Genomic DNA, 27,797 nt, shown 5'->3' with positions numbered 1-27,797 from the left:
GAGGAAGACATGGTGAGAGCAAGAGGGGTTTCATTCTTCGAGGGAGAAAGTGAGATTTCGAGCAGGCTTCTAGCACATTCTCGTTTCTTTCTCTAGGTTGTGTATGAACACAGAGGCTTCCCACATGAGCCATTAAACAACTGTGTTTATGTATGTATACTCACACCTAAGCTATCATTTAAAACATCAAGCTTTTGGAAATCTAAAGTGAAATCAATGAAAAAGCAAAAAATTAAAAAAAAAAAACAATAAACAAGAAGAAACCATGTCCAAACTATTTCACAGCTCCTACATGACAGTAATCTGCTAACCCATTGCCAAAGAGCAGCCTCCTCTTCAAATTCCCCTAGATTCTAGGGCCTAGATGCCAGCTTCAGTATGACAGTTATAACAGAATCCACAATGGCCAATTTCTCATCAAATGACTTTTGTTTTGAGGCACAATATTACTGTTCACTCAACGTGGCACCAAATTCACCAACTTGCACTCTATCCTTCTGAATGCTGGGGGGTCCAGGAGAGTGACAGTATAACTAGATTTTATGACATTACTGGACATTGCATTATCTGCCTTCCATGGTTTAAAATACATTAAGTCAATATCCCCAGAACTCCAGCAGGTTCCATCCTGAATTCCTGCTTCCTGTGTCCCCATCCTATGGCTTCTGTGAACCTCATATCCAGTGCCCTTTCAGCCTTGTTGTTCCTTCATCCCCACTGTGGTCCCTGATTTCCTCATTAGACATTCACCTAAGCTGCAAGGAATTGTTTCTCTTGCAGCCAGTTCTCCATATTTACCGAGTTCATGAGCCGCCTGCATGTTTAAGTGCCTCAGGTCCCTCTCTAGCCTTCTCACTTCATTCTCCCAATGTTGATGTAGTTGTAATGTCTCACATGTGCCTTCTATTACAAACTTTATAACTACATCTCACTTTCATGTTCTGTCCTCTTATACAAATCCTACTCATGTTTATGAGATGAACACTGCCCTCACCATGATCCTAACTGGAATCCTGCCCTGTCTCAGATTCCTCAAACTTTATCCCTATTACCTGGATATCTGAATTCCCCTGATCACTCCTCCACACACACACAAGACTATCACCCCCCTTATCATCATTCCATGGTATCAGCTCCCAAACCTCACCTGACTTTCCCTAACCAAGCAGCTTTGCATCTCCTTCATTTTAACTTCTAGAGTATGGCTTTGATCACACCATAATTTTGCTCAGAATAGTCCACAATGTTTTCCCTCTACTCAAAATCACCACTACTTTTCCAGTCCATCCAAGACAAGGGATGGCATGGTTCTGATGGCTGATATCAACACATATCAGGCATTCTTTTCCAATACATACCATAAATCCCAGCCAACAGAAATGCTCACTGATACAGGAGGTCAGTGTATCAATCTCCAATGCTATCCCCCTCCCCTATATACTGTTTTGGACTCCTCTTCCTAAGTTATCATAAGTTGCCTTACGTGTGGCAGTTCTTCCTCTGCAACCCACACTGGCCTATATTTTTCTCCGGCAGTATATTGTGCTTTTTGCCTCATGTGCCTTACTCATTTTCTCTATAATCTCCCTTTTGAGTCCCAAGACACAAAAGGCCAAATTTCAATTGGGCATATTATATTATTGAAGTAGGCATTGCAGTAAGAATAGATGCAATTGGATGGAAGAACACGAAGTCACAGGAGACTGCCTCACACATCAGCACTTCTCAAGGTCTGACTCCAAGATCTTACAAAACCTAAGAGCAAACCACCTTGTTGTGGCTTATATTTAGCAAGTTACAAGAATTTCAATTGTTTTGTGAGCAGCGGTCTTTGAAAATGAGATACTCATCCAAAGGACTCTCTAGGCAAATAGTGTGTTCCCTTGAAAATCAAAAGATGTATGTTCTGCATGTGCAAATACTTGTAAACCTAGCTTGTAGGATCTCTTTGGTTGGGCACAAAGGAAGTACTTCTTCATAAATACAAAACATAATCATTAGAAAGGACACTCTTGGCATACTTAAGTTTCATTTTTACATCTTTTAGGTATGTGGTCTGTACAGACTGTTTTAATACATCCTTGCAAGCAACCGTTTTTCATGCAGATTCGTATCAAGTTGGAACACTGAAGAATTACTCCGAGTAAGACATAAAATACAAGGAGCTGTAAAAGTACTAGGAAATGCTCCTTTAACTCGAACTGCTCACTATTGACTGTATATGGTCAGTGAAGAAGATCTGGAATGGATTGACTCTGTGCAGAGCACTATTTAGGCTGGCTGTTTCTAAGAGAGAGACAAGAGGTCCCCTCAGTTACCGAGTTCCATTTGCTTACATGAATCCAACCCAATGTAAGAAGACCCAGTTCTTCTTATCTGAGGAACTGATACTTCTCATTTTGTGCATAGCAAAAATCTTGGGCTCCTTTCTGGAGGGGAATGATGATGTAGGTAACACAACTCTTGGAGGACTTAGACCCATCCTCTCATACACACATGACGCAGGCCACACCAGTGCATACATCTCATTGTTCCTACTCTCTTTGTTTTTTTGGGTGCTATTGTGCTTTGTTGAGATACAGTAAAAAGGAAAATATGTTGAGTGGAACTGGAGATATTCATCCTGACACCTCCTGGTCCTAGGCTCTTTCCTGTAGCAGTCAGCAGGTCTGCTCAGGTGTCCTGAGGTGTCTTGATAATTTATACTCCAAAGCTTACCAGAGTAGGTACGAAGTCAAGGACACAAAAGCAGTTGCCTTTTCTCTTTGCAACTAGGCACCATGTCTATTCCTGCTTTATGCCTCCCTGGCTGCCTTATGCTTTCGGGCTGCCTTCTTTATCCTTTAGGTAATATGACACTCAGACTGTGGAGCTGATTTGAGTTTGTAGGAAGCCTTTGGCTTCATTTTGTGAGTGACTAGAATTACTGGCTCTAGCCCCCAACTACCATGAAAATTTCTAATTATAGTGTTCATTTCCATGGACTCTGAAAAGCAACCAAATACAGTCATCAAATTCAAGATGGCCAGTCCTTGTCACACATAGTTCCCTCTGGAGGGTGATGTGTGTGGATATATACTCTAAATATGTTCCCTGGCAGTCATGTAAAATCAAGGAGAAAGAAATGGCCCCAGATCAGAAGTGTTCATATCTTTTCCAAGGCTTCACATAATACACCACATTTCCCGATTCTTTTCTTGGTGTTTTGCCTTCCTGAGGGGAGGAATTTCTCACATAAATCCTGAGGGAGGACCAGCAGGTGCAGGTCTCTTCTGAACTGTAATGAAAAATTTAGAAAAGTCTGAGGTGAGAGGGCCTGGTATCTCTGAGCAGTACTCAGTCTGGCAGCCTGGGAGAGAAATTCAAAGTCATTGGGATTCTTTCCTTCATTCTGCTCCTCATCATGGGCGGGAAGTATTACTCTGAGTTCTGGGTATTGGTGTCTGGGAGATGGGGCCTTGGACTTTACTGTCAGCTTAAGCGGATAGAGCAATATTTTTGGTTGTGAATCTGGGCTGACTATAAAATATCTATGTGTGTGGAGGGATTCATTGGACAAAGTCTTCTAACTGAGGTATGGACCATATGTCTCCAGGGATCTAAATTGTAAGAGAATAGGAAAACTTCTGCTGTGTTTCCCCAGGCAGAGATATGTCTTCTCTATTCTTAGTTCATATCTCCAGATTTTTTGGCCTCTGGATTCTAAGATCTGGACATGTATTTTCCTGTGTCCTGCTGGGATTTTCCTTAGGCACAGTCTCACACAAGTGACTTACAAGTCTGTGACTTCCAGACATAGAGTCAAACTGCAAGTATTTCATAGAGTCCTCCTTTAAGAAGCCAGCTGTGGGCATGCTCAATCATATGGAGCATTTACACTAGAGCTGTGAGCCTATGAGAAACCCCATCAGGTATTAAGAGGCTGCACACAGCAGAAAGACAGTCTATTCTCAAGATCAGACCATCAGGGGATATCCACAATAGTACAGTATTGTAGGGAAAGAGAGACCCTTGTGGCCTCAGAACTGCAAGGCAAGCTCAGAATTTTTCTTTCTTACCATCAACTCACAGACACATCCAGAAATATTGCTAGGTCTGCACAAGCTGACAAGACAGATTGTCAGGACGGAAAAAGGCAACACTCAACACAGGAGGTTCTGTTACCAGAGGAAACTAAATTGATCCCTGATAGCAAAATATCGAACACATGGCTGGAGATTCAGTATTCTCTATGGGGTCCAGTTCTCCAGACTTGAGACACCTGTCCAGCATCTCTGCCTTACCTTACTTATGAGCTTCAGTTGCACTCATGTGTGACTGATCCAGAAGAAATTGGAACCACTTCTACACAAGACTTGTCCAAGTCAGAAACCTGTGGTGACTCACCTGGGCTTTCCAAGGTGCATGTTTCTGCAGCCTCTTTGGAAGCTGGTGATGTGGCTGGGGCTGCTTCTTCACAGTCTTCCTTTCCTGAAGACACCACTGGTGGGCTGAGGGTCCTTGTTGTTACTAAAGAAGGCTGAGCTTTCTTTGATGTTAATGGTGCTCCAGAGCCCACCTCCCCAAAGTTGTTTCCTTCAGAACCATACATTTTTCCAAATGGCTAGGAAGCCCATTTGAAAAATCCTGATGTTACTAGAATGTTTCTTATCTCCTCCCAGAAGGCTACTTTTTGGGCAAGTTCCTCTTTATTCTTCTTCTGTGGGAAGGGAAAATCATTTAGGCCACTGCTTCAAACCTTGGAAGCAAATTCTTGTCAGCCAAGATATTAACCAAATGTAGTTCTGTTAAAGTCTGACATCTCAGTGTAGGGCCTGTATCCCTGGTGTGTTGAAAATCCATTATTCTACTTTACTCATTTCCTGTTTTCAGTAAGCTAGGTCTAAGTCTTCTCAGTATGCCACTCCATTGTGTGTGTGTGTGTGTGTGTGTGTGTGTGTGTGTGTATTTGTGTGTTTGCTTCATATGCACATTGCATGTGGAGCACTTTTATTAAATAACACACTCCACTGAGACAGCACAAGAGAGTCCTGGAAACAGACTGAGTAGGTGACACAAACTTCTCCTGTCTCCATGCTTCTCATACTGACTTTCTTTGCCAAGTAGCTTAGATATTCTTCCAAGTATTCCTTTTGTAATTCCTTTTTCAGCTCCTCGTCTCTCTTAAAAACTAACTTATTTTGTCCTCTGCAATACCAAACCAAAATGGATAATTAGAACAGTTCTAATGTCAGCAAAAAGACAAAGAAAATAAGTTGGCAGGGGCATCAGTATCCCAGGCATGACTTGAACCCCATTCCCTGCCACCCTGTCCTCTGTACTGAAATCCTGAAGGAATATTTCCTTCATTCAATCTAGTATCTTCATCTGTGCCTTTTCTGTGAGTAGCCTTGTACTACTCTGTAGATTTTTGGTCCCCCACATTGAGAATGAAAACGTACCTTGAAGATATTTGATCTTCTAAAATTCTCTAAAATCTCTTAGTACTTTTTTTCTGAGGGGATTTTTTTCGACAGAGTCTTAACAGAATAGAGCAGAGAGAAAGCTGTGCAAAGAAAATTATATGTCTAAATGAGGACCTAAGGAAATCTGGCCTCTGTATACTTGGTTTCACATGTTTCTCATATTTAAAAAGGCACACGCTGACATCCCACATCCATTTCCATACCTTGGCCTGGAAAGAGAATATCCACAGTCTTCCATTAAAATGGCACATTCAGCAAACATTCAACTGTCAATGGGCATTGCTAAAGTGGCCTAGTGCCACTCTCACCTCAGCACTCAAGAGGAACCAGATGGATCCACAGAAATTTGAGGAAACTGGTTGTCCTCATAAATTTGAAACTAGAAAATAAAGACAGTGTTCACAATCTTCCATTCCCAATCACAATATGAATCTTTGTCCACATAGAAGTTTTGTATATTGCTTACCAGGAGTGCACAACCTCATTAGATGTCATTAGGTAATGACATTAGATACCGAGGGTGATTAGTTCCTGGAAGTGCTGTGCTGTTGGCACCTAGTCAGATGCTACACTGAAAGGTGCTGGTGAACTGCTTCAACCCTCAGGTCTGTCCAAGATTCAAAACAGATTCACAACCCTGCCAGAAACTCTGCTTAAGAAGAGGATAAACTCAGACTTGGAAACCTGATGTCTGGGAATTTATATGACTCCTTAGCAAGAGTGATTTATTTTTGGAAAAGAAAAGAAATAATGGGAGATTTACTATGATCTCAAGAGAATGCCTTTATTTTGCTGGAAAGCACCAGTGGAAACCCAAAAGAAACTTTGTTCTAGGAGGTATAAAACAAGGATAATGCAAACTGTGGAACCTGAGCTCATCTGTAAACCTGAGCTTTATCTTTGTAGCCAGGAAGTGTTATATCTGCTCATCACACAGGCTTCAGAAGGTCAATGAAATCATATCCATAAAACACCTCCCCAGTGTCTGAGCTCCTCAGAGTCACGTGTATCTATCTCCTTATATTCTGTTTCACCATTCAGGGCCTCTTATGGTTGGTGAGACTTTTCTACCATCCCCTTACTATAGGTAAAGCACACTTGTCATTGAGGCTGTAATAGTTATTTCCTGGTGACAGCTCTGCTTTCTACTTTTTATTCTGCCTACCCAATATGATGACCATTTTGAAAAAAGCCTAACTGTCCTTAACCACACTGACCCCAAGTAGTCCACAATTCTCTGGTGATTGTGGAGCTCTAGGAAGCCCTACTTCTCTCCCATGGAATTCACTGAGTTTGGCTACCAATCAGAGACAAGCCAGTGACTTCTTGAGAGGAGATTTGGAAATCAAAATACCTACCAGGTCAGATACACCCTGTTTTCTGGTCCCCTTTTTCTTCCACTATGATCTGGATCATGTGTGCACAGGTTCAAGAACTAAGTCTACTACCAATAATATTCCTTATTCATGATACCACCACCTTTGGTCCTCATGTCTTTGAATTACAAGAAAAAGCCTGTGTGTGAGCTGCCAGAAATCTGATAAAGAGATGGCAGCCTCAAGTTCCATAGCTGTCAGCCAAGGAGAGAACCCTTAATAGAACAGCAGGTTGAACAAGGGAAGAGTTCCAGGAAAGGAGTAGAAACCGTGGGTTCTCATGTGAGGAATTTGTGAGAGAGCACAAAGGCAGCTTCTCCTTGTCCACATTTTTCCAGTTCGGCTGCCATTTAGAAGACGTTTTTCCTCAGGCTCTTGTAAGAAGCCAACAAAGAATCGTTGTTGATTTCATTGCTCTGCTCTAGCACACTTAAGATTTGGAATCTCTCTTGTGGAGGTAGAGTGACATCATGGTGTCTGAGGATGTTCTAAGACAGAAAAAGAAAGACAGGAAAGATCAAAATCATTGGTCGGGCCTGCTGCCATTCCAGATCTCTAGCACACGTGCACATGCATGCACATAAACAGACACACACACAAACACACACACAGGTCTGTGCATCTGTATTGATGCATGTTTGTATTGGATTCACAGATCTCTTTTGCTAAAGAAATTAGAGTGAATAGAACCTCACATGTGGTGATTGAGTTTTATGAATTTGGTAAATAATCCCACCATGGGATTTCCTTATAATGGTAATCAAGTGGTAGGCTTGGGATTGGGATGTCTCTCCCCATTAAAAATGTAATGCACAAGAGTTTTTAGGGAATGTTCAACTTTAGGAGCTGTCTTACAAATAGCCTATTTATTGAAATGAGAAACAAAAAACTTCGCATAGCTATGAGTGGATTTTTTACACATAGGAGGGTAATGCATTTTCATGACCATGAGGAAGGAAAACTCAGTTTCTGCTCTCTAAGAAGTTCAGAGGAATGGATACGGAAAATGTGGTACATTTAATGGAGTACTGCTCAGCTATTAAAAACAATGAATTCATGAAATTCTTTTTTTAAATTTTTTTATTCGATATAATTTATTTACATATCAAATGATTTCCCTTTTCTAGCCCCCCCACTCCCCGAAAGTCCCGTAAGCCCCCTTCTCTTCCCCTGTCCTCCCACCCACCCCTTCCCATTTCCCCGTTCTGGTTTTGCCGAATAATGTTTCACTGAGTCTTTCCAGAACCAGGGGCCACTCCTCCTTTCTTCTTGTACCTCATTTGATGTGTGGATTATGTTTTGGGTATTCCAGTTTTCTAGGTTAATATCCACTTATTAGTGAGTGCATACCAGAATTCATGAAATTCTTAGGCAAATGGTTGGAACTAGAAAATATCACCCTGAGTGAGGTAAAGCAATCACAAAAGAAAACACACAGTAATCACTTGCTGATAAGTGGATATTAGCCCAAAAGCTCCCAATACCCAATATACAACTCACAGACCACATGAAGTTCAAGAAGAAGTAATACCAAAGTGTGGGTACATTGATCCTTCTTGAAAGGTGGATCAACACACGATGGCTTACAACCAACCAATAGACCGAGCATAGGTTCCTCAAAGGAGCAGTTGGAGAAAGGACCCAAAGAGCTGAAGAGATTTTCAGCTCCACAGGAGGAACAAGTACCAACAAGTATCCCCAGAGCTCCCAAAGACTAAAACACCAAACAAAGAGAACCCATGGCTCCAGCTACTTATGTAGCAGAGGATGGCCATTTCAGACATCAAGGAGAGGAGAGGCCATTGCTCCTATGAAGGCTCAATGCCCCAGTGTAGGGGAATTCCAGGTCAGGAAAGTGTGTGGGGGATTGTTGGTAAACGGGGAGGGGAAATGGGATAGGGTGTTTTTGGAGGGGAAACAAGGAAAGCGAATACCATTTGAAATATAAATAAAGGAAATATCTAATAAAAAATAAACAAAAAACAAACAAAAAAGTTCAGAACCTAATCCTGAAATTCCTCAGTAGGTAATAAAACCTTTGAGTAATCTGAGCACCTTGGACCTCAGCATTGTACATGACTTTCTTGGGTCAGTGTTTGAGCACAGAGTACAATGCAGGCTAAAGACTAACTGATAAGGGCATTGACCTGTGTTATCTAATACCAGTGGCAATAAAAAGAAAAAGTGATATATGACCACTTGGGTGAAAACATTTGAGGATCATTAGTATAAACACAAAAATAACATTTACATTTTTAATTTGTCTCTCATAATTCCATGTAAATTACCTTCATTTGAAACTGCATTGAGACTTACCATATTTGTTGTTCCAGTAGAGAAAGATCCTTTCTTCCCTAGACTCCCTTGGTCTGAGTGCCTAGGTATCACTAGGTTCCCACCTGTCACAAGATAAACAAGAAGCTAGGAAATTTATATTATTTAGGAAATAGTGTGTAAATTTATTTATTCATGATATTGTATCTCACTATTATTTATAATTGATAATTTTCATTTAAAATATTTTTTAAAAAATGAATATTGAAGTATGAGTACCAGAAATTCTAATTTTGTACTTTTGATACTCTAAGGTGTACCAAGCAATAATTAAAGTGTAACTGAAATATTTTAAATAAATTCTGTTAGTAGATTGGCACATTTTATTACATGTATATTGGAACATTTCATGTCCTTCAGATAATTGTCAGCTCGACCCATTCTATTTCTTGTTTCGTTGAAGCATTGCAGCAATTAACATATATGTTCAAGTATTAGTGTGGAATTACTTTGCCTTTGGGCCAGGAATTGCAGCTAATGGGAATTTCTTCCTGGGATGATTAAATTCCCTGAGTACTCTCTTTGCAAACAAAGTGGAAGAAATGTATATAATAATAAATAGACTGTTAAATGTTTTGATGGTTTATACACTTTCAAGTTGACTGAAATCATCTAGGAAATCATAGAAGCATATTTCTGGTTGTGTTAGATATTTTCCAGGTGGGATTATCAAATGGCAGGTGTTCCACTCTGAATGTGGGAAGTGTGTGTCCTTTGACCTGGAAGCTGAGGTTGAATAAACAGTAGCAAAGGAGATGGCCACCAGAAGAGTGCACCCCTTCTTCTTTGTTGCCTTTCTGCAAGGCTAAAATGCTGTGCTCCAGCATACTCTACTCCCAGCCATGATGAACAGAATCTTCTGCAGCAATGAGCACTGTTTTTGCTGGCTGAATCCCAAGCTCATGCTTAGTTGCCCAGGACCTCCTTCCAGGGAATGGTGGGCAATGTCCACAGTTGCATGGGTCCTCCCCTATCAATTAACAACCCCTCACAGACATGCCTAAAGATCATTTTCATCTTGGTGATCCATAGTTGCTACACTCTTCTCAGGTGAGGCCAAGATATCACTCAAGGTTAACTGAGATATTCTAATAAGATTATTTAACATGTGCATATTTTATTTCAGTTTTCTTCATATGATGGTCAGCTATGCTCAAACTTCTACATGACTCCTTGAAACATGACATCAATAAACACATATGTGTAAGTATATTTGTGTATTGCTGACTTAAAGTCCTTTCAGTATCATCTATACTGAGAAGTTGTATACCTGGAACAGATTTCATCTTTATTGCTAGTTTCTTCAATAACCACCATATGCATCTCCAGTCTATATCTCCACTGATCATCAGCAGTCTACTGATATTTTTCACAGATCTAGGGGGGAAAATGTAAAATTCCAATTGAAGCTCAAAATACCCTGAAAGTTAAAGTAATTTGGGGAAAAACATAGTAACTAGAAATGTGCAGCACTGAAAAATAAAAGGGAAGAATTATGAAGTTAGTGGAATCTCAGGCTCTTTTACACTCTTTAGTTCAGAGGAACTGCACACTCAGAAAGTTGTCCTTTTATTTTTATATGACTCATCAGAAAATTTTATATGATTGCACAAAATCACATTAAGTTATTTTCCACTCACTTTGTGGCAAATGACACGATCTCTCCTATATACCCATGATTATATACCTATTCAATGATCCCAGGTCCTTGTCCCCTGCTTTCTGCTGGATTTTCCATTGGGAGGGAGTGTGTAACTGAGTCTTCTGGGTTCACTTTCTACATAGTTCTCTTTTACACAGCCTCCTGAATTGTTCAGTTTATGTATTGACAACTCTTCTTGTCTCTTTCATACAGTTGATTTTTTTTACCTTTTTTCCTTAATTGTTTTTAGTTATTTTATTTACATCACAATTGTTATCCTCTTTCCTAGTTTTCCCCTCCAAAACTCCCTATCCTATCTTCACTCCTCTTGTTCCCCAACCCCTCAACACCCGCTTCCCTGTCCTGCCATTCCCCCACACTGGAGCATCCAGACTTCACAGGACCAAGAGCCTCTCCTTTCTCTGGTGTCCAACAAGGCCGTCCTCTGCTACATATGGTACTGGAGCCATGGGTCCCGCCATGTGTATTCGATTGATGGTGGTTTGGTCCCTGAGAGTTCTGGGGTTACTGGGTGGTTCATATTGTTCCTCCTCTGAGGCTGCAAACACCTATAGCTTCTTGGGTTCTTTCTCTAGATCCTCCATTAGGGTCCCTGTGCTCAGTCCATTGGTTGGCAGTTAGCATCCACTTCTGTATTTGTCAGGCACTAGCAGAGCCTCTCAGGGGACAGCTGTATCAGACTCCTGTCAGCAAGCATTTGTTGGCATCCACAATAGTGTCTGGGTTTAGTAACTGTATGTGGGATGGGCTCCAGGTATGGCAGTCTCTGAATAGCTTTTCCCTTAGTCTCTGCTCCACAATTTGTCTCTGAATCTCCCCCCATGGGCATTTTGATCCTTCTTCTAAGAGGATCAAACTATCCACACTTTGGTGTTCCTTCCTCTTGAGCTTCACACTGTCTGTGAATTGTATCTTAGGTATTCCAAGATTCTGGGCTAATATCCACTGATCAGGGAGTACATACCATGTGTGTTCTCTTGTGATTCCGTTACCTCTCTCAGGAAGACATTTTCTAGGTCCATCCATTTGCTAACAATTTCATGAATCTATTGCTTTTAATAGCTGAGTAGTACTCCATTGTGTAATTGTACAATGTTTTCTGTTTCCATTCCTCTGTTGAGGGACATCTGGGTTCTTTGTTGCTTCTGGCTATTGTGTATTCGGCTGCTATGAACCTAGTGGAGCATGTGTCCTTATTACATGTTGGAGCATCTTCTAGGTATATGCCCAGGAGTAGTATATCTGGGTCCTCAGGTAGTGCTATGTTCAATTTTCTGAGAACTGCCAAACTGAATTCTAGAGTGGTTTTACCAGATTGCAATCCCACCAACAATGGAGGAGTGTTCCTCTTTCTCCACATCCTTACCAGAATCTGCTGTCACCTGAGTTTTAGATCTTACCCATTCAGACTGGTGTGAGGTTGAATCCCAGGGTTGTTTAGATTTTCATTTCGCTGATGATTAAGGATGTTGAACATCTCTCTAGGTGCTTCTCCGCCATTCAGTATTCTTCAGTTGAGAATATTTTGTTTAGCTCTGTACCCAATTTTTATAGAGGAGACATGGAAAGGGGAAAACAGTAGAAATGTAAATTAAGAAAATATCAATAAAAAGAGGAACAAAATATTATTAAATCAAGCCTGGTGAAACATGTTCTGCATATAATAAAACTGTATGTTTGCTTTTTATATAAAATCTTAAGTTTACTGATGCCCCCCAATACACAATACAGCAGGTTTGAAATATAGTTTGTAGGTCCATTTATTCCTCAATGTTTATAAGCTTAAACATCAATTCCATAGTTCCTTTTCAAGTTGTAAGTGTCTCATCAAAGTAGACCAAGATTTACAAGGCTCTGTTACTGAGATGGCAAAATATTTTCTTTCACTATAAGTCCATAATATTCTTCATAGGAGGTATATAGTGAGGGTAACATCCAGGAGAGAGAATGTCTTAGCTTAGTGGTTTCCACAATAACATAAACTCCTTCCTTACTCTACTCTATCAAAGTAAAGAACTGTTAAACACTTTCCAATTAATGTGATTCTCTTATACTACCCTCAAGACACTATTAGAAATTATCAATTCAAAAAGCGAAAACTGGAAAAATGAGTTTACTGATTTCAACTAATTTTATCAAAGATGCTTAAATCAAGAGGGGAAATAAATCTATAAAAATTATTTTAGTTCAGCACAAAGACACATGAATAGATTTTTTTAAATGTTTCTTGAGATTTTTAGTAGTTTTAGTAATAAAAATGTAAATGTTCACTACTTTTGTTTTATATAACAGACTTTTTACTTATTTAAATGAATACGTATAATGTAACTTTTTTCCTTTGAATCATATGAAACTTTATTGGTTTGCATACAAAAACAAAAAAGTTTATGATTTCAATTTCATAATATTAATTGCAAACTATAATGTCCTCACATATAAATTAATGTAAAGTATAGCCAATTAAATGACAGTCATATTTATCTAGTGCAAAGTTTAAGATGAACCTAAATGAAATGCAGTTTAATATTGTTTTCTCTTCATTGCCCTAGAAACAAAATTGATTTAGAAGTGATATGGTGACCACCAGTGACTGTGATGTTGTTTTAGCAATTAGCCTATTTAGGCAATATGTTGTTGCACTTCATAAAAATGTTCTCTGGATTAAACACACATGTGTATCAAGATTAGAGACAAAGAAGTATAATGTCTATTTGCAATAGACTAATAAATAGAAAACCTGTTTATTTTTTCTATTGTTGTCTATGCTATATTATTTATAGAAAATAATGAAATAAACCTAGTCCTCCACAAACCATGAAGTGCACAATATATGATAAAGGTAAACGGATGGAGCCTGGATAATCGAGTAGAAGGAACTAGCAACTTCCAGGAAAGTAGGTTAGAGAATAAGCTTGAAATAACAAACTGGGCTTCCTGTCCTGGCTGTGGTAGGAGAGCAGCAGCCATGGCCCTGCGCTACCCCATGGCCATGGCCTCAACAAAGCCACAAGGTGAAGAAGAACATCAGGGAACCAAGGCACAGCCGGCCTTGGGGCACCTCACCAAGCTCACCAACTTCGCGAGGGATGCGATCCAGGAGGTGCAGGGCTTCGCTCCCCAAGCGCAGCGCGCCCTGGAGTCGCTCAGTGTCCACAGACACGCGCGCACTCTAGTTCATCAAGAAGAGGGTGGGCGCGCACATCTGGGCCACGAGAAAGCGGGAGGAGCTGGCAATATCCTGGCCGCCATGAGGAAGGCAGTCGCCAAGGAAGATTTATGAACCATCCCCCATAAAAGATAGTTCCAAAAAAAGAAAAAAAGAACAAAATGGTAGTCTGCAGAGTTTCAGCAGGTGCACATGTTATTTTCTTTCCTATCACTGCAGTTTACCTGTCTAGACAACTGTCATGGAGGTTTTTATCCTTTAAAAGAAGCAAATTCACTTGCCTAAATGGGCAGGATAATTTGTTTATAAACATTAATATTTGATTTGCCATATGTTCATTTGCTTCTTTGGGCAGGAAACCCTGTAGCACAGGGTGACATAATAAGTTATATAAGATGATACAGGATTTCTGCTCTACTTTTCACTGGATCTGGATACTGAGATTGCAAAGATTCAGCACCAGCAAGTTTTATGCAGTGCTGAGGACAAATATCAAAACTTAGTGTCTGTTAACCCAGTAATTTACCAACTGAGTTGTACTATGAATTCTGTGTATTTCATTTAATCGGAGCAAAATGCTTCTCATTATTTAAAAATGTGTGTCACAGCAGAACTGAAAAAAATTAGAATACCATAGATGCAAAGTTGTGCTGACAGATCTAGTTCAGGCCTGTGTTCAAAACTAGGAAAAGAGAGAGAAGAGAGATGAAGACACCAAGAGTGATAGAGTGAGTAGAATTTTATCTCAGAAATTAAAATAATCTGCACATGATTGGGGTCTGGGATTATGCTGGTTAATATTTTGTCTAACAGAGTCAAACAGGGTGACATTACATATATTATATTCATCTCACATAATGAAATCATGACCCCCAAACACATGTTCTTTACAGTTGCAGTTCCTAAAATTTCAGGGACAATAATATCCAGTCTCAAGGCTGAGGTGAGAAATTGTGCTCATAATGATTGCTTCGTGCTGGGGATTTGTGAGAACACATTCTCAGATACTGTAATAGGGCCTCACAAATGAAAAGAATAAGATTCCTTAACAATGAAAATAAATGTATTAGTAAGAAGCCTTTGAGATTGAACAACCCTACACTGACCTGAGCCTTCTGTTCTTTCTTTGAGCTATTTTCCAGAGCTCTGTAAAATGTAAAAAGGCCAGAGGCTGAGGCACTGATCCAGGAAGCTTTGCCCTGTAGCAAAGAGGAACTACACCTGTGACAGGGCAGATTCTAAGGTAATAAGTAAGGTTGTGTGTAAGGAAGTTTGAATGTCTGTGAATTTGTAGCACAGCAAACGTGCCCCTTATGCCACAAATACAACATTTTGTTCAGGTAGAATGTAATAGGCATTGGATTTCTGAAACCATACAGAAAACAGGATTGTAAACTACCACAGTAACTCTGCATATATGGTAATGAACAGCAGTAACACAAAGTTGTCCATAATTCTTTCTTTGTTATTAAAGAGCCTGTTATAGTAGTGAGGTAATCTGATTTCTGATGTTACGTTTACTTAGCTTTACTTGAGTTAACAAGTTTTGGATATACATGAGTTTATAGTGTGGATGCTCATATGCACTGCACATGTGTTGGCACTCACTACACATGTGTACACTTGCTAATGTTTAGGGAAGCTGAGGTTGACAAGACTCTCTTCCTTGACTCTCTGTCTTATAAATTAAGCTTGCTGCATCGTCCAGATCAGCTAGCTGCTTGCTCCTAAGTTTCTGTCTGTGCCTCTGAGAGAGAATTACAGGCCAGCTTATATGCCTAAAACTCTGTTCATCTGCAGTACATTATTTACAAGAAAGAGTAATTATGCTGTCTTCTTAGTCACTTTCCATCACAGTGCACCCTTCACATTCATCTCCACACAGTTTTGTAGTAGTGATTCCCATCAATATGTACTTGGTATGTTTTACAACAATATTCAGGAACAATATTCATTATTTTGAATTCAGTCATTTTCTTAAAGTTCTGTATTGAATCTCGAGATTACAAAGTCCTAAAAGGAAAACAATAGACAACCTTCAAATAATGTATTCAGCTATTTCTTCTCATGTGTGCTTGTAAGTTTTTTTCTTAGATCCACATATCTTTTCCTCGGATTCTTCGACTATTCTCTTTGAAAATAATTCAATTAAAGTAAATGAGTGAAATGTATTTGTTTAAGATTTATATTGCATACTATTTCTCTATAGCATACCATTGTATAAACAATATACTGTCCCATATTTTAGCATACATTTTCCTACAGAAAAAATATTCTATTTGATTTGGCATGATGAGATTAATGAGCTTACAGGTTGTTTTTTTTACTGTAACTTATGTCTGTTCTATTTATGACAACATTAGAAACCTATATTACTTGCATCACACTTACAACTTTCTATAAACATCGATCATTTTCTATATGACATGGAAATGATGTCAAGATTGTTATGGAGATAAATACAGTTTCTTTCACATGTTGTTATTTTAAATATAATGTTTATTATGCAATGTAATATGTGTTCCCCTATAAATGAAATTAATTATCTTTCCCTTTTTGCTCTTAGAGTTTGAAGATATGATTTTCAAGTCATCTTGAATTCCAGATCTTCTTGGCATAGCTGCCTAAGTGTTGGAATTAAAGGTATGTCCTATCATGCCCATGCGGTGATCCTGTTAAAAATGCAGTGGATTAACTTACTGGGACACTTAGAACATTTAAACAATAAATGTTGATTTTTGTCCACAGTTTAGACATCCAGGAGCAGGTCAGGTGTTCTGAGGCATAGAGATATTGAGGAGAAGATGGAAGTGATGGCAGTTTGTTTGCATGACTGCCTTCATATTGAGGCTTGATTGTAGCTGTAGAGTCTAAGCTTACTACAGGGATTCTTGGGAGGCCTTGATTCTTAGAGGCTTGCAGCAGAGTTCTTCCCTACCATCCCAGGCAGACATATTCCCATATTCTTTTCAACTACATGTTTCCTTTCCTACCATGAGGGTAAACTGAGGTACAGTGTCTTTCATAACCTAAAATCATCATTTTTGCCATATGCTGTCAGATACACAAGGCTGCAGTACAGTGCTGGAAGGGACTACATAATCAGTACTCAACATTCTGTCATCTGTTTCCACACTGTACAGTTTAGTTCATTATGACAAGAATCCATATCACTTGCCATACTGTGCCAGTGCCTAGGAGTCTGTCACTAACTGTGGCTTAGACCACAGCAGGAGAGTTTCATTTTGCTTAGAGTTTAAACTGACACAGCCCATCTTGGTTTAGGAGATATGGGTCAGCTAGCCACTTTACATCTACTCATGAATCAGAGAGGGATGAAGGGCAGTGCTCAGCTTATTTTTTCCTTTTTAATCTGTCAAGGATCACAGCCCCTGAGAGCATGGACCCACATTCAGGGTGTGTTTTCTCTCCCCAGATAAGCTTTCCTGAAAACATACTGAAAGATATACCTAAAGATATGTTTCTACGGTAATTTTAAATTCACTCAAGTTGATAGTTGATATTTACCATTGTAGAAGATATCGAAGAGTTACTAGTCAGTGACAATTCTGAAATTATATTTAGCCACAATTAACTACTTCGAAGAGGCTGAAATTCCACCCTTACATCTTATTACTAAGGCCTTAGGCATAGCTGTATAGAACTCTACTCTAGATGTTTCCAATATCATAAGAAAAGAAGCTACATATATTTAGCAATCATATAGCCTGCTATATTAATAAGTATGTTTGCTGTCCAAGTTATAGGGAAACGACGTCCTCTCATAATTGTGCTTCCCATTATGACACTGGCTAGATTAACTGATTAGTCATATAATCAATGTTTGCTATTTTTGAGAAGGCATTACTCTTATACATATAAATTTGAGCTACTTAAATAAAAATAATTTTCATTTTATAAAACTTTGAAGTTTGTTAGAAATAAAAATTCCTAATCAAATATGAAAAAGAAGATAATGAAAAGAAATCCTGTATGCCTGAACATGATTTTAGCCCTGCCTCTTGTAAGGCAGGAGGAGGGAGATCAACCCAGGTCTGAGACTGTCTTGACACAATAGTGAGATCATGTTGCAAAGCTAATGATATAAACTCCAAGGAAAGTGGTTAAAAAATGATTGCATATTGAAGCTCCATGTCCATAGAAAGACCTTAAAGTCTTAGAGGATGGCCATTCCATTGCAGATAGACACCATGAAATTATGGAAGGGAAAACAATATGATCCTTAACGCCTTTCCCATAAGCTACCAGTCAGCACACACTCCCTTTCCTCAACTTCAACCATTGTTGCATCTTCATTTTAAATGCATGTACAATCATAACTGGTTGTTTCTCTTTCACATTTCCTTTTTAATTAGGTGTTTTCTTTATTTACATTTCAAATGTTATCTCCTTTCCACATTTCACCTCCCCAAACGCCCTATTCTCTACCCCCTCACCCTGCTCACTAACCCACCCACTCACATTACTCTTACTACATCACCTACACTGGGGCAATGATCCATTACAGGTCCAAGTGCCTCTCCTCTCATTGATATCCAACCAGACCATCCTCTCCTTGTGTACTCTTTGGTTGGTGGTTAAATAGCTGAAAGCTCTGAGGGTACTTGTCAGTTAATATCATTGTTCCTCCTATGGGGATGCAAACCCCTACAGCTCCTTGGGACCTTTCTCTAGCTCCTGCATTGGGCACCCTTTGCTCAGTTCAATGGTTGGTTGAGAGAATCCCCCACTGTATTTGTAAGGTACTGGCAAGGCCTCTCACGAGACTGCTATATCAGGCTCCTGTCAGCTAGCACTGTTGTCATGCACAATAGTGTCTGTGTTTGGTAACTGTATATGGAATGGATTCCTATTTGGGGGCAATCTCTGTAAGGTCATTCCTTCCCTCTCTGCTCAACACTTTGTTTCTAGTCTTTGATTGCTGCTTCCTGGTATTGTTGTTGTTAAAAGTGGAGTTATGTTTATGTGGCTACCGTCTTATTGGTCTGTTAATGGAAGATTACATTATTGCTTTTTCTAGTGTAGTTTCCATCATTCTGTTGGAGTTTTCTATGTATTATTCTTTGAAGGGCTGGATTTGTGGAAAAATATTGTATAAATTTGGTTTTGTCATGGAATATCTTGATTTCTTCATTACGGTAATTGAGAATTTTGCTGGATAGAGTAGTCTAGGCTTTATTTGTGTTCTCTTAGGGTCTGAATGAGATCTGTCCTGGATGTTCTAGCTTTCATTGTGTCTGGTAAGAAGTCTGGTGTAATTCTGATAGGTCTGTATTTATTGTTTTTTTAGAATATACTTAATATTTTAATTGAGGATACATGATTAAATTACATAAAATTTGGTCTATTAACACCACAAATAAGAAAAGTAAAACAAAATATAATGTAAACAAATGCAAAACAGAACAAGGTAAATATGTAAGAAATAAAAATAATGGTACTTATTAAAACTACATTACAAGGAATTTTAAATGTGGTCACATTATTCTTTAAAAACATAAAGCTTTCCTGATCTATGAAAAAGAAAGTTCTCATAATACATTGTCTATAAGAAACATAGGCTAAAGGGTTCTGGAAGGATGTACCAAGTTGACAGTGAAAGACACAAAAATGAACTAGGGCAGCTACATCAGTTTCAGACAAAGTGGATGTCATTAATATAATAAATTGTCATTACTTAAATAGGGTTTGTAACATAAATGCTTTTCTTACATTTTGAAGGTTTACAGTTCCATGATGGAATCACTGGAAGTGTTGATTTCACGATCTCACTTATGCAAGGCAGCTTCTTGCTGTCTTTCTACAACCATGAAACAAGCTCCTTGTCCCTCTCTGCACTGTTATTGGAGGGAAAGTGACCCAGAAGTGACATCACTGCTGGAATCCCAGCTCTCTCTTGGCAGGCTGTGCTCAGAGGGCAATGAAACCACCCAGCTCCAGGGTGCAGATGTCGAGTGGAAGGATCCTTTCCCAGATGCTCTACTCATCTTATGTCCTGTGTCTCTCCCACAGTTCTTATTTTAGATTCGCTGTCTTTATCCATTTGTTACCCTATGTTCTAACAAGGAGTCTTGGAAAGGCTCCTATTCTCCCACCATTATAGTACTTTGAACTTTGAACCAGAAGTTATCTGTGATCCCAATATGAAATACCATTCTCAATATCCATTCACAAAATATTAGACAGTAGTGTGGGCCAACTGCATTTCTAATCAGACAAGTATGAAGTTTTCATTGCCTGTTGACATTTCTGGGATCTGAAGTGTTTGTCACTACTTATAGTATTACCCTTGCACTCAAAATCAGCCTGCAACTACATGTGTTCCTGAAGCAGTCTGTTCTGAACAGCCGCTCTAAAAATCAATCTGTCTATAAAAATCCAGCCTTGCTAAGGGTAATGGCAGCATTGGCATTTCTTTCCCTAGCTGAATGAGAGAACGGAGGCCTTCAGTGTCCAATTCTTTAAAGAAAGTAAATATACACATATTAGAAGCTCCAAATGCATCATTATTTATATCTTTACATTTTACATTTTTTACCATTTTAAAAGGTACAGTGAAGTCATTAATTGAATATATATTATGTTCAGGAACTTTCCCCCTGTGCCCATGTCCTCAAGGATCTTCCCCGGTTTCTCATACATCTGATGGGAAAAAATGCAAAGATAGACAATCAGACATTATGCATGCAGAGGGACTGAGATACAGAATGTCCGACAGACAGACACACACACACACACACACAGAGAAAAGAGATAGAGGCAGAAAGAGAGAGAGACAGAGAAAGAAAGAGCCAGAGACAGAGAGACAGAAAGAGAGAAAGAGCAGCACCCAACTCCATATGAGATTTCTCCATTAAATACCTCTCCTCAGAGCTCAAGGAATCCTGAAGTAGAAAAATAAGAATAAATAATATACATACCATAGGATAGACTAGACACAAGGAGAACAAAGCCTTCTAAGTCAACTGATCAAAACTTATTTGTACACATAGACGGTGAGGCAGCAGACATTGGGTGTATTGGTATGTGCAAAGTCTTCCCAAAACCTATCTTTCAGTTTAGTATTTTATAGGACTCCTGAATGTGTAAAAATATGTCTCAGTTTCTTGAGCTCTTTTCTTCTGTTGGTTTGCCAAATCTTACTTTGTTGAGCTTTTCTGTGTGGTAACCTAAGTTTCATTCTTAAATTCAATATACAGATCTAAAAGAAACCACCTTCCTGAAATTATCTGCTGACCTCCAACCATTTATCCCTTTATGATCAATATCGAACACACAAACAAACAAATGTGAAGTATCTTAGGTGAGGGTTAGATAGATGCTTTAGTGATTAAGAGCATGCACTACTCTTTCAGAAGATCCGACTGTAGTTTTTAGTACTTCATAAGCTGGCTCACAACCGTGAAAGTAGAAGGTAACATAAAGCAACATCTGAAATTGTCTTGTGACCTTCACATTTGCATGCTGTGTGCACATATCCATCCATTGTTCAGGTGACATTCCTTACTGTATATGAAGGTGCATCTCTGTATTTTCAATTGTTAAATCTGTACTGATAAAGAGCTAAGTGATGGCAGGAGTTTGATACTGTCGTTTCTGAACCATCACTGTGCTTTAGATTTTAAATTTTGCTGATTTAAAGTTTGCTGACTTTGCTCAAAACATGAATGTCATTGCCTGATGGCAATCCAAGAGATATTCTGGCACTGTCTTACTGCTAATTGCTAATTATAAATATCTGACAGCCAATAGAAAGGTCAAAACTACTGGGGTTGACCAGGGCAGGAGACAGACAGAGGGGACAAAAGCAGATGCAGGAGTATGAAAAAATACTGATGGAAGCAGAAGATAGGGAACAGAGCTGTAAACAGTGAGAACCAAATGGGTAGGTAGATTGTTGTACAACTTGAAGTAAGTTGAAATGAGCTCTCCCATCAAAATGCCTACAGCTTTGACCTAAACAGAAATCTATGTTTTATTTATGCTGTAAGCTGCTCTGTGAAAAGCCCTGTTTTCACCTATGCTCACAACAATACACACCTGCAAAACAGTATGTGATGCAGCTTCTTGGGTGTATGGATAATTAAACTGATGGACAATCTCATGGTTTCCTACACAGAGGAATCCAGAGAAGCTTCCATCCCTCTTCCAAACACAATTGACCTTCCTGCCTAACAAGTGTAGCCCAGCCTTCTCACATTTCTCTCTTGCTCACATACCCTTTGAGCCTTGGTAACAGGCTCTCAGGGCAACAATAGAGACCCTGAGAACAAAGTCTTTGATTTATTGCTTGTGCTGTATGCATAGAGGCAGAGAAGGCCCACACAGAACTAAGTACACATGTATGAATGCTCACATCTACAAGCATAATCTCTCACTCATGGAGACCCTCATCTCTGTACATACTCATGTATCACACACAATTGGAGAAACCTCCCATGACAGAGAGGCACATGTAGACACACATACTGCAGAATGGTTGTTTACAATTGTATAGCCATTTACTCTACTGTACACTTGAGAAACTGCCCTGAGTCACCATGAAACCAGACTTGTATGTTAGTTCATGATAACTGTGGCATCCACTGCTTCCTCCTTTTCCTGGACTTCCATCAACCACTGTTTAATCATGTTCTCTTTCAGATATCTCTGGATAAAATAGCTAATGGTCCTGGAATGCAAACTGTATGACCAGTGTGGTTGCCAATCTTTCAGCCTTTTACATCTATCAAGATAGCAGTGTCACAGATGGAGGTAGATGCATAGTGCTCTCACAAGGCAGAGAGGGGGGAGGCATTCAACAGAAAGCAACAGGCATGCCACTTACTTCATTCAGCTTAGAATCTCTGTCTCCTCAGTTGGCTCCAGTCAGTCTGTGGAGAACTTCATCCCTCTGCTCCCTCGGAATCTCTCTTGACCAATTAAAGGTAAGTTGTCTAAGAGACATGGCAACACAGCTTGTGAGCAATGAGTATTTCTTTATGGTCACCTGTCCCTTTGCCTAACTGTGAAGTATCTTTTAGCCTCTGGTTCCTATATTGATGATTTGTGAGGTTTGGTTCTCCAGAACTTGAGCATGCTATATTAGTAACTCAGGTCTAAATAGAACATCAACATCACTGTCACTCAAACCTCACTGAAGCTGAGGCAAGAAAATCATATGGCTAGCCTGCCTTATATGGAAATTCTACCTCAAAAAATGCATGATTGTCATTCAGAAATGTCACTGTACCTGACATCTCATAGACTACAAATGCCTCTTACTATGCTAACAGGAAAATGTCAGCAGCAAGGAGGATAAACTGCTCTTTAAGTGTGTTAATGAAATCACCTGAGAGGTTCTTTGCTTGTTGATGGAGAATCACCAAAATATCAACACATTCCTCTTCTCCTCTCTAGAATTGCCTTTACTTTCGATCAGGTCTAACTATGTAAACCAAACTACCTAGATATCTTGGTATATTTCTGTCTCTATCCCAAGAAGCAGGACTTGAGATGTCTTCTGGGTGACTTACCTGATTAAACAATAGGAAAATTGGCAAGATTTCCTATCTTCCAATATCTCCAACAGGTCTTCAACTTGTAGCCACAAGGTCTCCCCAGAAAACACATTCAGAGTCTACAACATAAATACTATTATTCTTTCTCTGGTTCAAATTAAGGAGAGCTAATGGATGAGTAGGAAGTCCTTACCCAACTGGTTAAAATGCTCCATGTTCTCCTTCTCTTGCTGTCTTGGGTTTTTCGGGGACTTTAAGCTTCCCCTAGAACTCCACACTCTCTACTTCCCCATGGGTTCTCTGCCTGATCCCCCACCCGACATCCAGGTACATGCATCAAGACTGAGGAAATCCAGGCAGGCTCTTGAGCAGGTAAATGCTTATAGAGTTCTATGTTTAAGGATTTCTATTTATTTTGTTTCTCAGAAGACTTTGTGCATGTGAATTTTTGGTCTATATGTAGGTATATGAATTCATTACTAGAGCCAAGGTTACCCAAGAAAATTAGGAATTGAGTAGAGAACTTATGAGCAAACATATGGGAGATGAGATCAAATAGGATCCATATTGAATGAGTTTTTTTGGAATGAGCCATGTCTGGATCCTCATGCACTGTCCATAAATTAATTTGTACTCTGTAGAGCATTGGAGATCAGAATGCTTTGTGTCCTCCTCATGTTTTGATCTAGGAACGTTTACAAGTGATGACCTGGCCCCTCAGCCTAGTCCTGTACTTCTAGTACCACCTCACTTACAACTCTGCACTGGCTAGCAGCAAGTCGGTCTGGGGATTGGGTTGTGTCTATGTGTACAGGGCCAGCTGTGATATGGAAAGACCTAAACTGTGTCTTCATTTAGACCAACAAGCAAGGAGAGGTGAGAATAATAGGGAAGGATCTAATAGGAGAAGTGAAGAAAAAGTGTGTGTCTGGGACAGATGTGGAATGGAATGTAAGTATTGCAAAAAGGACACTTAGAGATTCACTTTTTGTCCTCATCTAGGCACAGACATGCAAAGGGACCAGTGGTAAGACAACCTCGTGCTGTAGTGATGTAACAGTTATCAGTGTGGCATCCTTATATGATGCATTTGCTGAGTGCGGACTTGTGGAAATAATTGAGAGTTCAGTATTCTCAGATAGCAATGGTTAGTGAGACCCTGGCTGCTCTTAAGGATCCAATAGGAATCACCCTGTCCACAGGCTTCAATATCCAAGCTGGAGACCATGAATCTTAAGTTAAAGGGAGGACCCTCTGCAGTGAACACTTGCAGCTTGTTTCAGCAACTGATGATTGTGATCAAAAAATTCAGTCCCAGGAGTGAGAAACCCACCTTGTACTTTTATTCAGTGAAGCCTGAAGCTACATAAATAATATAAGCTAGTACTATTTCTCTTGGTTACATACCAGAAGTAGATGGTAAGAACCTACTGTTGAAGAAACCACAGTTCAGTTTTGGTCCATAGAGAAATGAACTGAGTCTGGCAGACATCTGACTGCTGCCTTGCATTCTCTGTGAAGTGTGGTGCTATACATGGGAGAGAAGTCATGTTCTGACTACTAGTGGATTTTATCTGCTATTATTCTAACGTGCTTGGTAGGGTATGCCTACAGATTCAATCATGACAGTCTTGCTATAACAGTAACCAAAACGGTCTGGTTAAAATTTTGGCCATTAGACAAGATGAAATCCATACCTAGATCTTTAACCTGGTCCTAAACCCACACTCTGGTACATAACAGATCATGAAAAGACATACTGCTGTCTTTTTGGACATACTTTCAAACTGCTTCCTCAATGTGTCCATGTTCATAGATTAGTGCTACTTTTCCCAAAGGTCAGAGAAACAACTTTTGCAGGGTGATGTGTTAAGGTATAGACTAATTTACTCTCATTGGTTTTTTATTATTATTACTTGTATTTGTACTACTCTAATTATCCTTATCATTACTATCATTACTACTACTATTATTATTAATATTATTATTTAGACGTATACCTATTTCCTTAATTACCTCGAGTTGCTGAGAGCAAATGTTAAGTGTTTGACCCCAAATGAGACATTTAAATCACACAAATACACACCAGATCTAACTACTCAGAGGCCATGGTATAACATGACCTAGAAACAGTATAAAAGGTGGAAAATAGGAGAAGCGCTTTGAAAACGTCTGTTCTGGACAGGATAAGCCATTGCACTCATAAAAACCCAGCAACTGTGTTTACTTGCACTATACCTTTAAAAAGTGAAGCCCTTACAGCATGCTATCATACATATTAAAGAAGCTCCTAGTCCAGCTTTATAAGAACAGCTAATAATATCAAGTGTTTTGGGTATGAGGAGTCATTTTTCTTTAGGGGTATAGAGAGAAGAATTTTTCCAGCATCCATGGGACACCACAGGGAAGACATGCAACACACCTGATTGAACACAGCAGGTTTTATGTTTTTTGTTTTTGTTTTTGTTTTTAAATGTTACATGTCCCTTGGCTTCCAGGGACAAGGACCTTAGCACCATGCCTGACAAGCAGAGTTTGATCATGGAATCTAACATAGTAGTAGAAAATACCTGATGCCTTCAAGTGCTCCTGAACTCGAGAGAACCTCTAGCATATGTCCTCTAGAAGCAAAACAATAAACACATATACAGAAACACACACACACACACACACACACATACACACACACACACAGAGAGAGAGAGTGAGAGAGAAAGAGAGAGAGAGAGAGAGACAGAGAAAGAGACACAGAGAGAAAATAAATGTACATTTAAAGGAGACATGATAGTTGGAGAGATTTTTCTTTTTAAATTGGATTCTGTGCAATATGAGGGAAACATCAATGTGTTGTGATTAGCTTCACTTCTGAACAGGACCAAAGTCAGGAGCATTGAGTAGAATAGTTGACCACCCACAGGTCATAGTGAGCTTCTTTCTGCCAGTATGCCACCAGCAGTGAGTTTGTCCTGCCATCTCTTGTTGAGGACAGTATCTTTGTGTGAGGTGAATGCAAGTACTAGTCTCATTGATTAGGTCATTAAGAATTCAGGGAAGTCACATGCTGTAGGAACCATGTTCAGGCGAGCACATTACTCTGTGTAGGTCAGACAGATTTCCCTGGTGTATTGTCTTGTGTTTTGTGGCAAGATTTTTCAGTCAGTAGTATATCCATCAGGACAACTTGGTTGTAGGACTGGACAAACTGGAGCAGGTGACATGGTGTATGAGGAGTGGAGAAAGTCTTCCTCATCTTATTTATGTTCTATAAATGTGACAAATTCCACAGGGCTGTAGTCATCTTCTCTTGTCTTCCAGGGTTTGAGAGGTGGTCACTTTGGTACCAAAGTTCTTTTCACATCTGTGATGAACTGAAGATTCAATATGCAGTGAACATCACAGTACAAAGTCAGCACTTTAATGGTGTAAGCCTGACACAGCATCATCAAAGGTTCTTCAGGGAGCCTAGCAGAAACACACATCCCTAGGATATTTTCTGGAAAATACATCTTTTTCGGTTTTCCATGATGTTGCAGTACCAGACTATAATAATCTCATGTAGGGAGACATCATATCATGCCGTTTGTACTAGAAACTCAATACCGATGGTCGACTCATTTCAGATTAAAGTCAATCCAAAAGCAATGAAGTTTTTATTGAGTCAGAAAATTCTTTTTTGTCTTCATTAATCCATTTCTCTCAGAGCAACATTCTGAGTAGATGAAAAATGTAGGCTGATGTCTGGGACCTTTGAGATGATTCCCCTCTGCAGTTGGTTAGTGAGTCTTGGAATTATAATCTGTCCCACATCTACCCTGTGACAGATGATGCAGACCAGTTTTGGGTGTACTGAATCCTTATATACAATGTATGCTCATGGTTCATGGCCAAAAATATTGTCTTAACCTCTTAATAAATATGTTTTATAACAAAATCAATTTCTAATTGTTATGAACTCCTAATACACTCTCCTAACTTTAAATAAACCTCATATAGAAAAGATAGGTTTTCTTTTGGCCACCAAGTATAACCATCCAGACTGGTACACATACATGATGTAGATTAAACATTCAAGAGATAGAAGCAACATGTATAACATATTGAACATAACAGATATGTATACCACCCTACATACATACATATAACACATTCATATGTATAAAACACTCAGAGAGAGAGACATACATGTGTACAAGTACTCATGCATACACACACACACACACACACACACACACACACACACACACTCACAACTGAAGGTGTTTGGGATTTGAC

At 39.3% G+C, this 27,797-nt stretch overlaps 1 protein-coding gene across 1 annotated transcript; it reads left to right on the top strand.

Moving 5' to 3' along the window:
- Positions 1-13,803: 13,803 nt before the first annotated feature.
- Positions 13,804-14,118, top strand: LOC127672383 (60S ribosomal protein L36-like). The gene has a single exon (XM_052167539.1). The coding sequence runs from the start codon at positions 13,804-13,806 to the stop codon at positions 14,116-14,118; it is 315 nt and encodes a 104-aa protein (XP_052023499.1).
- The last annotated feature ends 13,679 nt before the right edge of the window (positions 14,119-27,797 follow it).

This window comes from Apodemus sylvaticus, chromosome 1 (assembly GCF_947179515.1).
Source record: "Apodemus sylvaticus chromosome 1, mApoSyl1.1, whole genome shotgun sequence".
Lineage (NCBI taxonomy): Eukaryota > Metazoa > Chordata > Mammalia > Rodentia > Muridae > Apodemus > Apodemus sylvaticus.
This window is presented reverse-complemented; position numbering and strand designations above follow the sequence as displayed.

What these genes read in the sequence shown, in the direction of transcription:
- LOC127672383 (XM_052167539.1), top strand. Translation starts at nt 13,804, where the DNA reads ATGGCCCTGCGCTACCCCATGGCCATGGCCTCAACAAAGCCACAAGGT.